The sequence below is a fragment of the Rhincodon typus genome, chromosome 10 (genome assembly GCF_021869965.1).
Source record: "Rhincodon typus isolate 14 chromosome 10, sRhiTyp1.1, whole genome shotgun sequence".
NCBI lineage: Eukaryota > Metazoa > Chordata > Chondrichthyes > Orectolobiformes > Rhincodontidae > Rhincodon > Rhincodon typus.
In genome coordinates, this window is record NC_063341.1 from 43,586,463 (window position 1) to 43,603,268 (window position 16,806).

The 16,806-nt window shown below is 42.0% G+C and overlaps 1 protein-coding gene across 2 annotated transcripts in view; it reads left to right on the forward strand.

Annotated features, from left to right (window-relative positions):
- Positions 1-9,504: 9,504 nt before the first annotated feature.
- The window catches only part of rnf11b (ring finger protein 11b), a 46,272-nt gene continuing 38,970 nt past the window's right edge, over positions 9,505-16,806 (forward strand). Inside the window, exons 1-2 of one of the 2 annotated variants that reach the window (XM_048601648.1) lie at positions 9,505-9,639; positions 9,963-10,159. In XM_048601648.1, the coding sequence (XP_048457605.1) occupies positions 10,040-10,159 (120 nt within the window). In that variant the 5' untranslated portion in view covers positions 9,505-9,639; positions 9,963-10,039. Of the gene's footprint in view, positions 10,160-16,806 lie in introns of both variants that reach the window. The other variant, XM_020528324.2, reaches the window with a different exon arrangement.

Sequence of the window (16,806 nt, forward strand, 5' to 3'; positions counted from 1 at the left end):
CTTTACAGTCTGAAGAAGAGGATGGATTTTTTCTAAGATGCTCTGGGTGCAAGAGGTGGGCTACAATCCCATACATGCCACCTGTTTCCGAGGCTGAGTCAGAGGAACCAGACCCAGTGTGAAAATACCCCAGGAGAGGCTACAAGGAAAAGAAGAGGCCTATGTCTCTGGAGTTGGAGGGCGTCGTGGAGATGTAGTGTTCGGAATGAGGTCAGACAGGTGAACTCATAAAATATGAGTTCTCTGATTGGGGTAGTTAACCTGGTCCAATCAGGGAGACCTGGTTAATAGATACAAACAGGACTGTCAGAGGTCCTGTTCACTCAGAGCTGGCTCTGAGGACGCCAGACCAATGTCAAGTACTATGCACGTGTCAATAAAGGGTGACTTGGTGATGGGGTGCTGGCTTTTGTGGAGTTATTTCAATAGCTTTCTTGTGGGGTTACCTATTTAGTGGGAACTATGAATTTAAAGTTTCTTGCAGTGTGGAAAATTTTGTCTGTTTCCCAGTTTTGCTGACATGATTCAGATTTTCTATTTTTTGCTTTGGAAACTCCTTCACTGGCACATTTTAGATTTCCACAAGTACCCCACACCACCTTGCACCATGTATTACCAGACAGCAATACAGATTTCTTTACTGGGAATTCCTGTTTTTGTGGGCGTTAGTAGAGAAGCAGGAAACAATAGATAGTACATACATTGTATTGTGTGTTCTTGCAACGTAACAACTAAATGTCCTAACTAGAAAAAGATTTGAAGTTCTCGTTGTTCAAATTAGTACATCAGCTACCCTGAATCCTGTAAGTGAGCAGCAAAATTTTCAACAAGTAGTAAAATCACATTTACCATGAGGAATATTAGCTTCCCCAGGATTTCCTACTTTACAACAGCTTCAAAAATGTCATAAATAATTCAACAACTGTAGACACCTAGAGATGCCTGGTGGTGGTGAGAAGCACTATATAAACTTAAGTCTCTCTTTCCTCTTTCCTCTTCAGAGAAACGAGGCAAATCCTCCAATGAAATGCCACAGCAAAGTACTGCAGTTGTTGAAAAATATCTTCAAATGGAGATATGGTGCCACACAACAGACTTGTGAAAAAACATTATAGCTCATGGAATAAATGGGCCAGCAGCAACATGGATACAAAATACACTGAGAGATCGGCAAAAGAAAGAGCAATGATTAATGAATATTTTTGTGCTGGAGGAAATGTTGTCGTGGAGTTGCCTATGGGTTAGCTTGGGAACCTCGCTTTTCTTAAAATATTAATGGTCCATGCAAAAAAAATCCAAAGATCTGCGGATGCTGGAAGTCAGAAGCAAAAACAAAAATTGCTGTAAAAACTCAGCAGGTCTGGCAGCATCTATGGAGAGAAAGCAGAGTTAATGTTTCAGGTCTAGTGGTCCTTTCTTTGCCAGTTCTGGTTTTGGGAGAAAAATCCTGGAGATACAACATAAAGTACAGGATGCTACAATGAAAAGTGTGCAGTATCAAAGAGACTTGGATGAATATGTAGAGTTAGCAGTGAATAAATCGTACAGTATCTTTGGCTTTAAAATAGGGATATAGAGTACAAGAGCAAGGTTATGCTGAATTTGTATAAGACGTGAATTAGACCTCAGCTTGAATATTGTGCACAGTTCTGTGTGTCGGATTTCAGGATGGATGTGAACACATTGAGAGATTTATGAATGTTGTTCCATGGATGACAAATTTCAGTTATGAAGGTAAATTGAGATGGCTGTTGCAGGAGGTAAGGGAGGAGATTTCTGAGGCTCTGACATTATTTTTCAAATCTTGTCTGGACATAGGAGACTGGGGAACAGCTAATTTGCTATCAGTATTCAAGAAAGATGGTAGGGTTAGATCAGGGGGCAATAGACCGGTGAGTCTAACATCAGTGGTAGAGAAACATAGAAAGGAGGAGCAGGAATACGCCATTCAGTCTACTCCATTATTCAATATGATCATTGTTGATCATTCAACTCAGTACACTGTTCCTGTTTTCTCCCCATTTCCTTTGATCTCTTTAGCCCTAAGAACTATATCTAACTCTTTCTTAAAAACATTCAATGAATTGGTCTCAACTGCTTTCTGTGGCAGAGAATTCCACAGGCTTACCTCTCTGGGTGAAGGAACTTTTCCTTATCTCCTAAATGGCTTACCCCCATATCCTTAGATTGTGACCTTTGCTTTGGACTCCCCAGTCATCGGAAACTTACTTCCTGTATTTACCCTGTCTAATCCTATTAGAGTTTTATAGGTTTCTGAGATTCCCCTTCATTCTTTTAAACCCGACTGAATACAATCCTAACTGATCCAGTCTCTCTTCATACATCAGTTCTGCTGTTTCAGGAATCAGCCTGATAAACCTTTTTTGCACTCCCTTCATAGCCAGAACATTCTTCCTCAGATTAGGGCAGCATGGTGGCTCAGTGGTTAGCACTGCTGCCTCACAACATCAGGGACCCGGGTTCGATTCCACCCTCAGGCGACTGTCTGTGTGGAGTTTGCACATTCTCCCTGTGTCTGTGTGGGTTTCCTCTGGGTGCTCCAGTTTCCTCCCACAGTCCAAAGATGTGTAGGTAAGGTGGATTGGCCACACTCAATTGCCCTAGCATTCAGGGATTCCTCAATTCAGTGGGTTATAGGTGGATGGGATGCTCTGATGATTGGTTGGGCTGACCAGTCTGTTTCCACACTGCAGGGATTCTGTGATAAGGAGACCGAAACTGCACACAATACTCCAGATGTAGTCTCAAGAATTGCAGCAAGATATCCCTGCTTTTACAACTTACTTTCAGTGACTCATGTACAGGTCCCATTGCACAAGATGAAATTATTGAGGAAAAAAATGTTAAGGGACAGGATTAATCTCCACTTGGAGAGTCAAGGATAATTAGCATACTTTTGTCAGGAGAGATCATGTCTGTAGGTCTGATTTGAGTTTTTCGAGGAGGTGACCAGATGTGCGAATGAGAGTAGTAAAATAGATATGTTGTACATATACTTCAGCAGCGCTTTTGACAATGTCTCACATGGGAGACTGGTTGACAAGGTAAGAGGTCATGGAAGCTAGGACAATTTTGTAAATTGGATCCAAAGTTGGCTTAATGGTAGGAGACAAAGGGTGACAGTTGTAGGTTGTTTTTATGATGGGAAGCTGTGTCCAATAACATTCTACAGTGTTTGGTATTGGGTCCCTTGCTGTTTGTAATGTACACTAATGATCTTGACATGAATGTAAGAGGTTTGATTACTGAGTTTATAGATGACATAAAAACTGGTGATTTATTAAAGAGAGAAGAGGAAAGCTTGGAGCATAGGATAATAAATGTCGGCCAGTCAGATAGGCAGAATAATGCAAATGAAGTTTTATCCTGAAAAATGTGAGGCAATACATTTTGGGAGGACTAACAAGGCAAGGGAGTACATGATGAACCACAGGAAGTGCAGAGGACCTGAGGGATCTTGGTATGTATGTGCACAGATCCTTGAAGCCAGCAGGACAGGTCGGTAAGGCGGTTAAAAAGGCATATGGGATACTTGTCTTGATTAGTTGAGTTGATGAGGGATGTAATGATGGAGTTCTATAAGATGTTAATCTACAGCTGGAGTACTTTGTGCAGTTCTGGTCACCATGCTATTGGAAAGATGTGATTGTATTGAAGGGGTAAAGAATAGATTTGCCTGGATTTTGTCTAAGCTGGAGTATTTTAGCTACGAAGAGATATTAGATACGCTGGAGTTGTTTTGCTTTGAGCTGAGGGGACTCCTAATTGAGGCGTAAGATTTTATGAGGGGCATCACTAGGAAGAAATATTTTCTTCTTGGTAGAGGGCTCATTATTCGGGAGCACAGACTTAAGGTAAAGGGCAGTAGCTTTAAACGGGATTCAAGGAAGAATTCTTTTCACCCAGAGAGTGGTTGGTTTCTGGAACTCAACGCCTGAAAGGGTGTAGAGATGGGAACCCGTCACAACATTTAAGAAGCATTTCGATGATCATTAGAAGCGTCATAGCACACAAGGCTACAGACCAAGTGCTGGAAAATGGGTCTGGAGTAGTTAGGTGCTCGATGACTGACGAGGACGTACCGTGTTCTAAAACTCCATGAATCTCAGTTGGAAATGTTTTCTTGGAAAAGAGAAGACTACGAAGATACAAAAACAAAAATAAACGTTGCTGGAAAAGCTCAGCAGGTCTGACAGCATCTGTGAGGAAAAATCAGAATTGTTCTGAGGAAGGGTCACCGGACTCGAAACGTTAACTCTGATTTTTCTTCACTGATGCTGCCAGACCTGCTGAACTTTTCCAGCAACTTTGTTTTTGTTCCTGATTTACAGCGTCCGTAGACTAAGAAGATATTTGACAGAAATTTTCAAAATCACTTGGAGACAGGAGAGAGTAAATAGGGTGAAACTTCCTGCTTATAAAGGGTCAGAAATCACGACACCAGGTTATAGACCAACAGGTTTATTGTGTAACCTCGTGTCGTGTGATTTCTGACCACCGCAGTCCAACACCGGCACCTCCACATCATGCTTGTAAAAGGATCGACAGTGAGCGGGAATAGATAAAAGGTAATTTGCAAAAGAAGCAACTGTGAGATAAGTTTTTGTTCCACAAAGAGAATAGGTAGGGTCGAGAACACACTGCCTGAAAGTATGGTAGGGGCGGGTTCAAATTAGGTACTCAATCTGGCATTCGATTATTACTTAAATGGAAGCATTATTCAAGGTTATACGGCAAGGGCAGGAGAATGGCATTAAGTCATAAAGCCAATTCAAAGAGATCCGGTATGGGCCGAATGGCTTCATTTTACACCTTAACAATTCGGTGATTGAGTGGGGTTCATTTTAAACATGTCCCCCACCGCCCGCCCTACCACCAACATTTCCTCTAGTGTGCACAAGTTAATATTCTCCAAGTTAATTTACGATCTGAAATCTAACTCCTCTCACCCAATGCTTATTGATCTTCACCAACATTGAAGTCAGCTGTAGCCGGGCAATGCCTAATTTGCAGAGTTATTATTCACTGGATATCACCGATACCATAAATATGATTCAGGAGACAAACTCCGACAGCCAAATAGATTGTATTAGGAGTCACGGGTGCTCAGAAAATGTCTCGCTAAATTAGAATATTCGACTTGTGTGCGAAATCCAGTGAGTCAGGAGGAGAAAGATTAATGCTCAGCCTCTGCACAGAGTCCCTCTTGTCTCGATAAATACAACTCAGATCCCGTAACCTCGTTGATACTGGGGAGTGGAGCTGCGCCATTTCATGAAGAGCGGCAACATCCTTTCCATCCACAATATTTCCTCCTGCTTCCTGGCCAATTTGATATTTCACTTGCTTCAAGCTGGAGACAGATTTTGGCTGAAAGTGCCTGAGCTTTACTGTTTCCGTGATATCCAAATGTCCCACCCTCGAGTGCCAATCCGAACTCCAACTAACATCGACTGGTGTACCTTTGCTGACGGTCACACTGTGAATACTGCAGACAAAACTCACGACAAAGAGTAATCGCGGAAGATAAGCTTTACCTGTCTTTACAGCTAGCCGGGGCACCAGAGCATACTCCTGCGTGTGTTTCCCATGTCATAGTATACAGTCAAACTTCCAGGCATCGAAACTGAGACACCGGAATTGCAGGAGTTTCGCTCCGAACCCGAGGAAGTCGCGGCTCACGAGCAAAATTATTAGTATCCGTATAAGCGTTCAAAAGGGAATATTTCTGTTTGGATTTTTCACAGCTTTCTTGACAATTTAAATAAGCTCCAAACACCAGAAACAAAAACGTTGCATGACTCCTAACCGCCAAGTCAAAGTGCAACATCGTAATTGTTGCTTACTTTTATACTTCATTATTGGTGGATTTTTAAAAATTGTAATAAAGCAGCGTTGCCCAACGTGCTCCCCAGTTTCCACGCATCGGTGAGATGCATCTGGCAAATGAATGCTGTTCATTTTTGGAACCACGTAGCACTGAGGTATGTTGCAAATGTGACAGGGATGTGAGAATGGGTATCACTGGCTGGACTGTTACATACCTGGACTGTATTTGGTCAAACGTCTGTAATTGAGCAACGAAGAATCCAGCAAGTTGTGGAGAGTTTTCGTGGCGGAGTGGAAGCGTAACCTTTTGAGCTGGAAAGCTCGGCTTCGAATCCTATTTTCACCAGATATGTGTCGTAACATGCTCTAACGGGTTTGATTTAAAAATATGTTCAGTAGCTTTCTGAGGAAGGGTCACTGGACCCGAAACATTAACTCTCTCCACAGATGCTGGTAGACCTGCTGAGCTTTTCCATCAATTTCGATTTGTTCACTAACTTGCTGTTGGACAGGAGTCACACATCCGTCAGAGCTGGATTATTTTGGCAGAATATAGTCTAGTTGTTCTTTATCCAGTGACCTGGAAGTTGAAGGGCCACCTGCTCCATGAAACAAAAGTACTCAGCCGTTTGTTTCCTTCTGTGAGTGCCTCTAAATATTGGATGCATTTAAATATCCTGTGTCGCTCTGTCAAGTGCTGTGACAGCAGACTAGCCTTCGAAAGAAGATTGCTCTCAAACTTTTGGGGGGAAAATTTAGTGACACGGGATGTCACCTGAAGAGCTAGATTTTGTTTAGCTGATGGCTGGGGGTTTTGACAGAACAGTGGGAATGCAGGAGTGACGGACAGCACGCTAATTTTGGTGAGTTGCGACGGTTCAGCCTTCATTATAATAAGGCTGATGAAATAATTGAACCAAAGAACACGGGTACCATCGGCGGAAAAGGCGATTACAGAATGGTCTTGTATCCAGGCACTGTTTGGAAATTGACGGTGACAGCGTAAACAAAGCACTAATCGGAACAAAAGCCATTACAGCGATATTTGTCAATTCTTTAGCCTGGGTCTTGAACATAGAACATTATAGCGCAGTACAGTCCCTTCGGCCCTCGATGTTGCGCCGACCTGTGAAACCAATCTGAAGCCTATCGAACCTCAACTATTCCATTATCATCCATAGGTTTATCCAATGACCATTTAAATGCCGTTAAAAGTTGGCGAGTCTACTACTTTTGCAGGCAGGGCATTCCACGCCCTTACTACTCTCCGAGTAAAGAACCTACCTCTGACATCTGTTCTATATCTATCACCCCTCAATTTAAAGCTATCTCCCCTCGTGCTAGCCACCACCATCCGAGGAAAAAGGCTCCCACTGTCCACCCTATCTAATCCTCTGATTATCTTCTATGTCTCTATTAAGTCACCTCTTAACCTTCTTCTCTGTAACGAAAACAGCCTCAAGTCCCTCAGCCTTTCCTCATAAGACCTTCTAAGTCTCTTATCACGCCAATTCTGAGAAAATAGAGACCTTTCACCCCTGAAGAAATTTGTTTCTTCTAAAAGAAACTGGAGTACAATGTCAGAACCAGAACACTACTTGTAGATTGTCATCACCCTTTGAGAGTGTATTACAGCAGGTTTGCCTTGGGGAGTGGCTGAATTGCAAAACCCTTTTGAAGCTGTTATTCTGGTTCTGACCATTAGTGAATGGTTATTTGTTTTTGAAGATTTAAACCTCAAATCTGATTTCAAAAGATTGTTAACCTGTTTTATCAATATTACATAGATTTCCTAACAGGGGGTGAACGCTTGGAAAGGAACAAAATCCTATTGAAAAACACAAAAAATGAATAGCCAAATAGTGTTTGAATTCTTAACTGATTTACCAAACTACTCCAAAGTATCCTTACAGTCACTATCCCATATTCCAACATGCTCCACTTCACATGGGCACTAAGCCCTACAATATGGAACTTCACAGAGTCACTTTCGTCCAACTCAACATTTCATTGTGATACTTTGCCCCTTCAGTGCAACCTAACAGTCGCCTTAGATATGGCATTCACACTAACATTACTCCTTCATAGTAAGTAAAATATCTTAATATTTGTGATTAATTATTATACTCAATAGATAAGTAACGTGAGTATTGGAGTTGGGGCGTCATGTTGCGGCTGAGCAGGACATTGTTGAGGCCACTTTTAGAATACTGCCTACAATTCTGGTCGCCCTTCTGTAGGAAGGTTGATGTTAAACTTGAGATGGTACAGAAAAGATTTACAAGGAGGTTGTCCGGACAGGAGGGGGTTCCAGTTATAGGGAGAGCTGAATAGCTGGGGCTTTTTATCCCCCGAGAGCGTCTGTGGCTGAGGGGTGACCTTATAGAGGTTTATAAAATCTTGAGGGGCGTGGATGAAGTGAATAGCCAAGATCTTTTTCCTAGGGTGGGAGAGTCCAAAACTAGAGGGCGTGGGTTTAATGCGAGAGGGGAAAGATTTAAAAAGGACTCAAGGGGTAACTTTTACACGCAGAGGGTGGTGCAGGTATGGATCCAGCTGCCAGGGGAAGTGGTGGAGGCTGATACAATAACGACATTTAAAAAGCATCTGGACCGGTATATGAATAGGAAGGGTTTAGAGGGATATGGGCCAAATGCTGGCAAATGGGACTAGCTCAAATTGGAATGTATGGTCGGTGCAGACGAAATGGACCAAAAGGTGAGTTTTCGTGCTGTATGACACTATGACTATCGTGCGTATATCAAGATGACTTTTCTACTTTGGGATCCAACTCTGGGGATCAGGATTCGCAGTTCAGTTCTGTACAACCAGGCACAGAACATTTTTTCATTCATTCACGGCTTGTTGAGGTAACAATGACAATGCTAGCATTCACGTCCCATCCTTAATTGCCTAATGTGAAATTGGGGCTTAAAACACAGCAGTCCATTGTAGAGATGGTAAGAACTGCCAATGCAGTCCATTGTAGAGATAGTAAGAACTATCGTTGCTGGAGTCAGAGATAACACAGTGTGGAGCTGGAGGAACACAGCAGGTCAGGCAGCATCAAAGGAGCAGGAAAGTTGACGTTTCGGGTCGGGACTCTCCTGGCTTGCTGCGTTCCTCCAGTTCCACACTGTGTTATCGCAGTCCATTGTGATAACTTTTAATATCATGGCCAGTTCAAATGGCAGTTAAGAGTCAGCCACAAAGCTGCGAACCAGAAGACAAGTATGAGCAAGTCTGGGCTATGATGGCCGATTTCTTTCCCTTAAGGCAATTAGTAAATCGGTTGAGCTGTTATGGCAATCACTATTACTGATGACAACATTTAATTCGAGATTTATTTAATTCACTGAACGTAAACTTCTAACTGCTGAGGTGGAATTTGAATTGCCATTTCTCGACCTCTTGACATCCTAAGGGTTCCTGGTAATTTTTTGCCTGTTTTTTGCGAGAGCAACATCTGACATGTAGCCTTCGCCGAAGTACAATTGACAAGACAAGGAAGCTAGATGAGCCACATCGACCGCTTAAACGGGCGAAAAGGAGTTTTCGAAAGGAACCACTCACGGTTCAATGTCATGGGAAAATTGCAGAATGCCTTCCCTGTAGATTGTCTGCACCGTTCTTTCCGGGGAGTGCAACAGTCTGCGTGCGCCGGCTGGTGACGCTATACGTCAGCGCTCACGCACACGGGCCCTTCTCGAGGCGCAGGGGGAGAAGAGAAAGGGTCAAAGCCGCGAAGGGGAAAGGTGTAGCTGTACGGCCCTTCTGGCCTGGAGGGAGGTACGGGTTGACTGTCGGCTTAACCCGGTCTCTCCCTTCAGTCGGTGAATGATCAAGAAAGGGTATATTTTGCCGTGTTAAGGAAAAGTTGGGAGTGAGCCAGCAGCCTCTGTTTCTTTTTCCATCCCCACCCCCCACACACCCTGAATTACAGGGCGGCTTGTTTTTGTTTTGCTTTCGGTGAGAGAGAGAAAATAAGAAGAACGAGCGGCCTTGCTTTCTGAGAGGAAAGAAAATTTTCTGATTTTGGTGGTAGCGAGGGAAGACGCGACGTTTCCCAAAAAGAAGCGTGCGTTTTGTTTTTAACACCCGTTTTCCGTCAGTTTTTAGCTTTCTCCTCGCCTTTCGCACGCCGGATCTTGCAGTGATGGTAAATACGGTGTAATATTCAAGGAAAAATATGGGAAATTGTTTGAAATCTCCTACGTCAGATGATATTTCTTTGCTCCATGAGTCTTCTGACCGGGCGAGTTACGGAGACGGTACCGAAATAGATCAGGAACCGCCGCCGCCATATCAGGTTCGTCTTTGTTTGGACAAGTTTTCTTTTTGTCTCCAGTCTGGTGTATCTCCACCAATTGGTGCTGTATTTATCCACCTGCCTAAGAAAACCAGGCGTTACGATATTGAAGTGTATAATGTTTTATATTTGACCACTTTCAACATTTTTCGCTTTGGTTGTGTCTAAAGTACTCCTTTATTTACCACTTACCCATTCGAAATAAAAGAAAATACCTCCTCCCGTTATAAACCAACAAAGTAAAACCCTAGCTATCTCGAACTGAAGAATTTTGAGGAGGTAAGGCGTGTTTTCATTCTGATAATTGCCATATTTTAACCTTATTGACTTGTGTTGACAGATTTGTAATTTCAACTATTTTAACAAAACATGTAGAATTAGAAGCCACTGGCTTGTCATTACCTAAAATTTAAAACATGCGAGAGCTTTCTTACGTACGCAGTTGTCATTTGCAAATGATATGACGCTTCATTATTTAAGGTATTGATTAAATGCGCTTACTTATTTGTTCCAGGAGCCAACTTGTGCAATTTGTCTCAGCGTCACTCTATGTTTTACTTTGTGTTAGTAGAGTTAATGCAGTCAAGGGGAAACAAAACAGCTTTGTGAAGTTAGTACTTATTGTACTTGTAGTGATGGGGAAACTCCTGTTTTCTGTTCACTGTGGACCATTCTGCTTTGTCTTGTACAAATGGATCACTTGTATGTGGCACATTTGGCACTGACATTGAACTTTGGTACTTCACATTTCAGTAGAGTTTTTTTTATAATAAAAAATCACTTTTTTTTAAATAGCTTCAAGCTTTGGTTCAACATTCGTCAAAGATGTCATCAGTATGTGGCATTGGAATTTTTATCTATTTGGCTCCAAATCCCCTGTACTGACTGACAGAACAGTTTCTCATTTCTTGTCTGAGCTTCTCATCTATTGCTTTGTATGTTGTCCAGCATTCTTTATGGAATTATGTTGATCTACTGGGACCGCATGGTGGCTCAGTGGTTAGCATTGCTGCCTCACAGTGCCAGGGACCCGGGTTCGATTCCAGCCTTGGGCAACTGTCAGTGTGGAGTTTGCATGTTCTCCCTGTGCCTGCTTGGGTTTTCTCTGGGTGCTCTGGTTCCCTCCTGCATCCAAAGATGTGTAGGTTAGGTGGATTGGCCATGCTAAATTGCCGATTGTGCCTAGGGTGGGAAATGCGGGAATAGGGTAGGGGCTGGGTCTGGGTGAGATGCCCTTCGGAGGGTTGCTGAGGTCTTGATGGGCCAAATACCCTGCTTCCACACTGTAAGGATTCTATGATGTCCTTAGTGGAAACTGTGTAAACTTGCATTTTGGCATTCTCTCATCGCAGATTTTAATGGCTATCTGAACTTGTGATTTGAGCCCTATACGTTTACTGAAGGATTAACATTCTTAAGATTATAAGATAATTGTTTTGAACTAGAGGGCAACTTGATTATCAATTATTTGCTTTATTATATTAATGTTGGTAATGGCTTGTGCTGGAACAAGAAACAATGGCAAATAGGCAAACTTTTCCTTAGAACTTCTAAGAAACTGTTTCATCTTGCTTTTAAACAGAAAATCCTATAAATTCTGACTAGATGCACGGTTCTATCGCTTGTGCATGATGTTATTATGCCACAATTGGCACATTCTACCCATGTTGGAAATTCTGCCTAATACTTCCATCTGCTGTCACTAACGCGTTGAATAACTTAGCCTTAATTACAAATTTTGTTTTGTGTTAACAATAGTAGATAGTTAAAAAGTTTTGTTTGAGAATTGGTGTGATGTGCTTTTTAAAACTAACTTTGTATCGATAAATTCTGGAGTTGTCATATCTACACATTCATCAAATGACTAGCTTGTGCCTCATGACAAATTTCTTCTCGTACAACTGAATTTCCGCTACATCCTCATTTTAAGATGAAATTTGCAATAGACTTATTCAGGTTACTTTTGTTACCTTCTGATTATTATCAGAACACCAGTGATTGTAAGTCTAGGTTTCTGATATTTCTTTCCTATCTCCTCCCACCTTCAATGTAAAAAGACTTGACAGCAATTTTAACGTTTATAGTGACTGTCAATATAGTAACTTCCACAGAGAGGTGGATTAACAATTTAGAAAATTGAATAAAGATGTAGTCATAGATATTAGCCTTCTCGAGGCTTTAAAGGTGGGCAGGGTAAAGAAAATTGAAAAGTACAGAGAGTTTTTAGGGGGGAGACCAAAATTGTCGATAGCTAACTGAGAAGCACGTGGGAGGGAGTGTGGATACACAGGGAATGTGAATCTCAAAAATGTACGATGTGGTCCAGAGGGTGCAAGGTTAGACGAGACTGCAGAGGTGGTGTGGGATTTTTTTTGTGATCAAGAATTTAGAAAATTAGTAACCAGGTGATCTATAAGGGTATTAATCTTGGATAAAGAAGACGAGTACAGGATAGGATGTGACTGAACAAGTCAAGTTTATATAATACAATTTGATCAGTGTTTGAGCATTTTGGTCTTGAGCAAATAAACAAATATGGATAAGGATTTCAGAGAAGGATGACAGTTGGGCAAGGGGGTGGGAAGAGGGCAGCGTGCTTTTATAGTGATTAAGATATAGGATTTGGAATTTACTTGGACATTGAATAGGATTGATTTGATTGTGGGTAATCCCAGTTTAACCTTTTGTGTGTGTGGCCTTAGAATGTAATGATCCCATCATATGTTACTACCAGATAAGTCAGAGCCCAGTCAGGAACCTGGCTTGTTAGCTCATTCTGTCTTGAATTTACTGCAGAGGTCTCTTGCTGAACCATGAGCGCATAGTGCTGCAGAGTTTGCTTCAATAACAAAATGGAAGTTTACTACCAAGGGAATCAAGGTAAAATAGAATAATCTAAACTCTATTTAGACAAATTTCGAGACTTTAACTGTGTTTAAAAGAAAATCCCATTAATCCTAAAACTCTCCTTTTATCAATTGAAAAGAAGATGGCTTTTGTCATGCCCAAAACACCCCTGTTAAGTTCACACAGCACCACTCCTTCTGGTACTGTACCCAAAAACCTATCAAGATGTACAAGTGGTGTTAAGTCAACAGGGACTTCCGTTTTTCAAGCTGGAACTAGCTTCTTCCTGGAGCTATCATACACTTGAGCTCCACTGCACTTAGCTTAAATTACCACATCTGGATTTTGTCTGGTTTGAAACCAACACTAACGCTTCACTTTAAGGATTGTAGCCGCCTTTTAAGAGCGCTGAACGAAACAGCCATCCTCTTCCAAGATCTTGTCAGGACTCCAACACTACCCAAAATTAGAAGTTTCTCTTAGCCAAGTGTGCCTCCACCACGATTTTAAGATTCCAGAAACTAACAAAAATTTGTGCCCTCATTATTTAGTTTGCTGAGGCGTAAGCAATCTAAAGTAAACACAAGCCCAGTCAAGTGTAAAACCTATCTACTGTACAATCAGGCGTCAAAAATTCCTTTTCAAAAGAAATCATCATGGTCACAGAAATATTTAGAAATTATTTATTAAATTCAGACCAACAGAAAAACTAACCAATTACTAGCTCAATCCCAAATATCCAAGCTTGCAACTAGCATAAAATTATGCAAGTACATCACAATTTGCATCACACTACAGATTCAAGAGAATTAAATTATTTGGTTCACATCATAAACTTTGACTTTAATTACCTCTGCTAAGCTCTGGGTTGTTTTGGCACATCTGTGACTTGATGTCACAAAGTGGTTTACTAAGCCATAAATAATTATGGTGGACCAGGAGAGCTAGATGATATAAAACAAGATGTGGAAGATCTGAAACAAAAACAGAAATTGCTGACGAAACTCCACAGGTCTGATAGCATCTGTGGGGAGAAAGCAGAGTTAACATTTCTAATCTAGTGACTCTTCAGAACTGTCAGCAACTAGGAAAATCTTGTACTTGTGCTGAAGCCAAGTGGCACAGGTGGGTGTGGGGAAGGGGAGAAGTGAGTGGATAGTTGGAGATGGAGCCCAGTGAGAGAGACATATGAGGTCGAGCTAAGCATGGAGATTATTGATGACATGTCACGACCGAAGAAAGGCAGAATAAGTGATAAGAGCTAAAAGTAGGAGAAAATGGCTGTACTGTACTGAATGAAACCTTTATATTGTGATGATAGGCCTTAGGGGTATGTTAGAGTTGGTGACTAAAAGCAATCCATGTCATAACAGGACCAGGTAAGGGATGGGTAGAACACGTGGAATGATGGAAATGAGCCCTAAAGTTGTTGCATTTTAGAGGCTGCATGATTCCCAAGTGGAAAATGAGATATTGTTCTTCAAATTCACACTAAGGTATGCTTGAACACTGCAGCAGGCCTGTGACAAATGTTGGCCAGGGAAGATTATGGTGTGTTCAAGTGGCAAGTGGCAGGTGACTGGAGGGTTGGGGTCATTTTTGCAGACAGAACATAATGTTCTGCCATGCCATTGTGTTGATGACTCTCACCAACTTAATCTCATCTGGTTATCTCCTTGCAACAGCCTCCCAGCTTTTGGTGACTGCAAACCATTATTTCCTCTGTCAGGAATGTTTTACCTGTAAAATTTCTTCAGTGGAGGACTTTGAGCTAAACTCAGAATCATAGAATCCCTACAGTGGGGAAACAGGCCATTCGGCCCAACAAGTCCATAACGCCCCTTTAAAGACCATCCCATCCCCCTACCCTTTCCCACGTCTAATCCACCTAACTTACACACCCCTGGACACTGGGCAATTTAGCATGGCCAGTCCACCTAACCTGCACATCTTTGGACTGTGGGAGGAAACCAGAGCACCCGGAGGAAACCCACGCAGACACGGGGAGAATGTTCAAACTCCGGGCAGACAGTCGCCTGAGGGTAGAATTGAACCCAGGTCCCTGGAGCTGTGAGGCAGCAATGCTAACCACTGAGCCACCATGCTGCCCAAAATACCATGGCACCTTTCATTAATTAGATGGGCTTTCTCTGAAAGCTGAATTGTGCTAACTCTGGCAGGTGGCAGTTGATTTTCTCTTTCGGATGGCAGTTGGCTCTCAGATTTTCCAAATGCCCTTGGATTGTATACCCGCAATGACGTAGAAGAACTTGATTATGATTAGTTTCAGGCTGTCGACAGCAGATTTAAATTCAATTGGCTTTCTGTATCTCGATGTTTCGTTTAAATTAGTTGGCCGAATTCAAACGTTTTGTCACAACACCCAAACGCTGCTGTTTTGCCTGCCACCTGTAGGGCTTTTTTTAGATACACTTGTTTCACTTTTTGAGGCTTTCTGTACTGGCAACTTCAGCTGCTGCTCACAGACAAAAATTTAATAAAAATGTATAAGTACGGACAAGGCACAAATCTCTTAAACGAACCAAACATTTTCGTTTCCTGTATTCCACTTCACAATTACTCTACCCAACTTCATAACACCTCCCTCCTTAAGGAAGAAAAGGAACCATCATTGTGAAAATATAACTTTATTTTTTAATCTAAATCTTAACACTATTACCACTCTTCGCAATATATAGTTCAGTTCTATAGTTATACCTTTCATACTAATTCTGAATACAATATGTATAGAAAACATAGAATAGGTACAGTCCAATCTTATCTATACATTTTCTTTAAACCCGTGATAACGGATCTGCAACATTTTTCCGTCCAGCAACATGTACGGTTTGTAAGTTTAAAATCCTGTTACCTAAGACTCCAAAGAAAGTCTTTCTTTTTGTCCTTAAATTTTTCCAAAAAAGAGAGTTGTAGTCTGTATACACAACCATCTCCAAAATATTGTTCGTAACATAAACCTTAATGTTGTAAGGTCAACACCAAACTCGGTAACTCTTTTTCAGCGGTGGAGTATTTTTGGATGAATAGAGTTTCTTTGAAAAATATCCATTTGGCCTTTCAGTTCTGCCATCATCCTCCGCATCAACAAAGCTCCAACCTCTATATCGCTGGTATCGATAGTGACTTAAGAATTGAGAATTTTGGTGTAGGTAAAACTGGTGCTGTGGTTAATACAGCTTTTAAATTCTCATGCATCCTAGCATCGTTCTGTCCATTGAAATTTCATGTTCTTTAGCAAATCTGTCAGTTACTAAAATTCATTGCAAACTTCCAGTAGAGTCCGCTCAGTCCCTAAAATCAAAGCACCTCTTTTTTGTTAGAGGATGGTCTTGGAAATTCCTCAATGGCCTTTGTCTTTATGTTCCTTGAGGTCAACATAGAATCATAGAATCCCTACAGTGTGGAAACGGGCCCTTCGGCCCAGCAAGTCCACACTGAACTTCAGACCATCCCACCCAGACCCATCCACCTATTCTACACCTCCCTGAACACTACGGGCAATTTTAGCATGGCCAATCCACCTAGCCTGCACATCTTTGGACTGTGGGAGGAAACCGGAGCACCCGGAGGAAACCCACGCAGACATTGGGAGAATGTGCAAACTCCACACAGACAGTCCCCTGAGGGCGGAATCGAACCACTGAGCCACCGTGTCGCGTCGCGCCCCCCCCCCCCCCCCCCCCCCCCCCCCCCCCCCCCAACTCATCCTTCCATGTCCGATGTTATGATCCAAAAACATCACTTCTGCCTTCAAATTCAGTTTTTGTGAAGTTTTATAA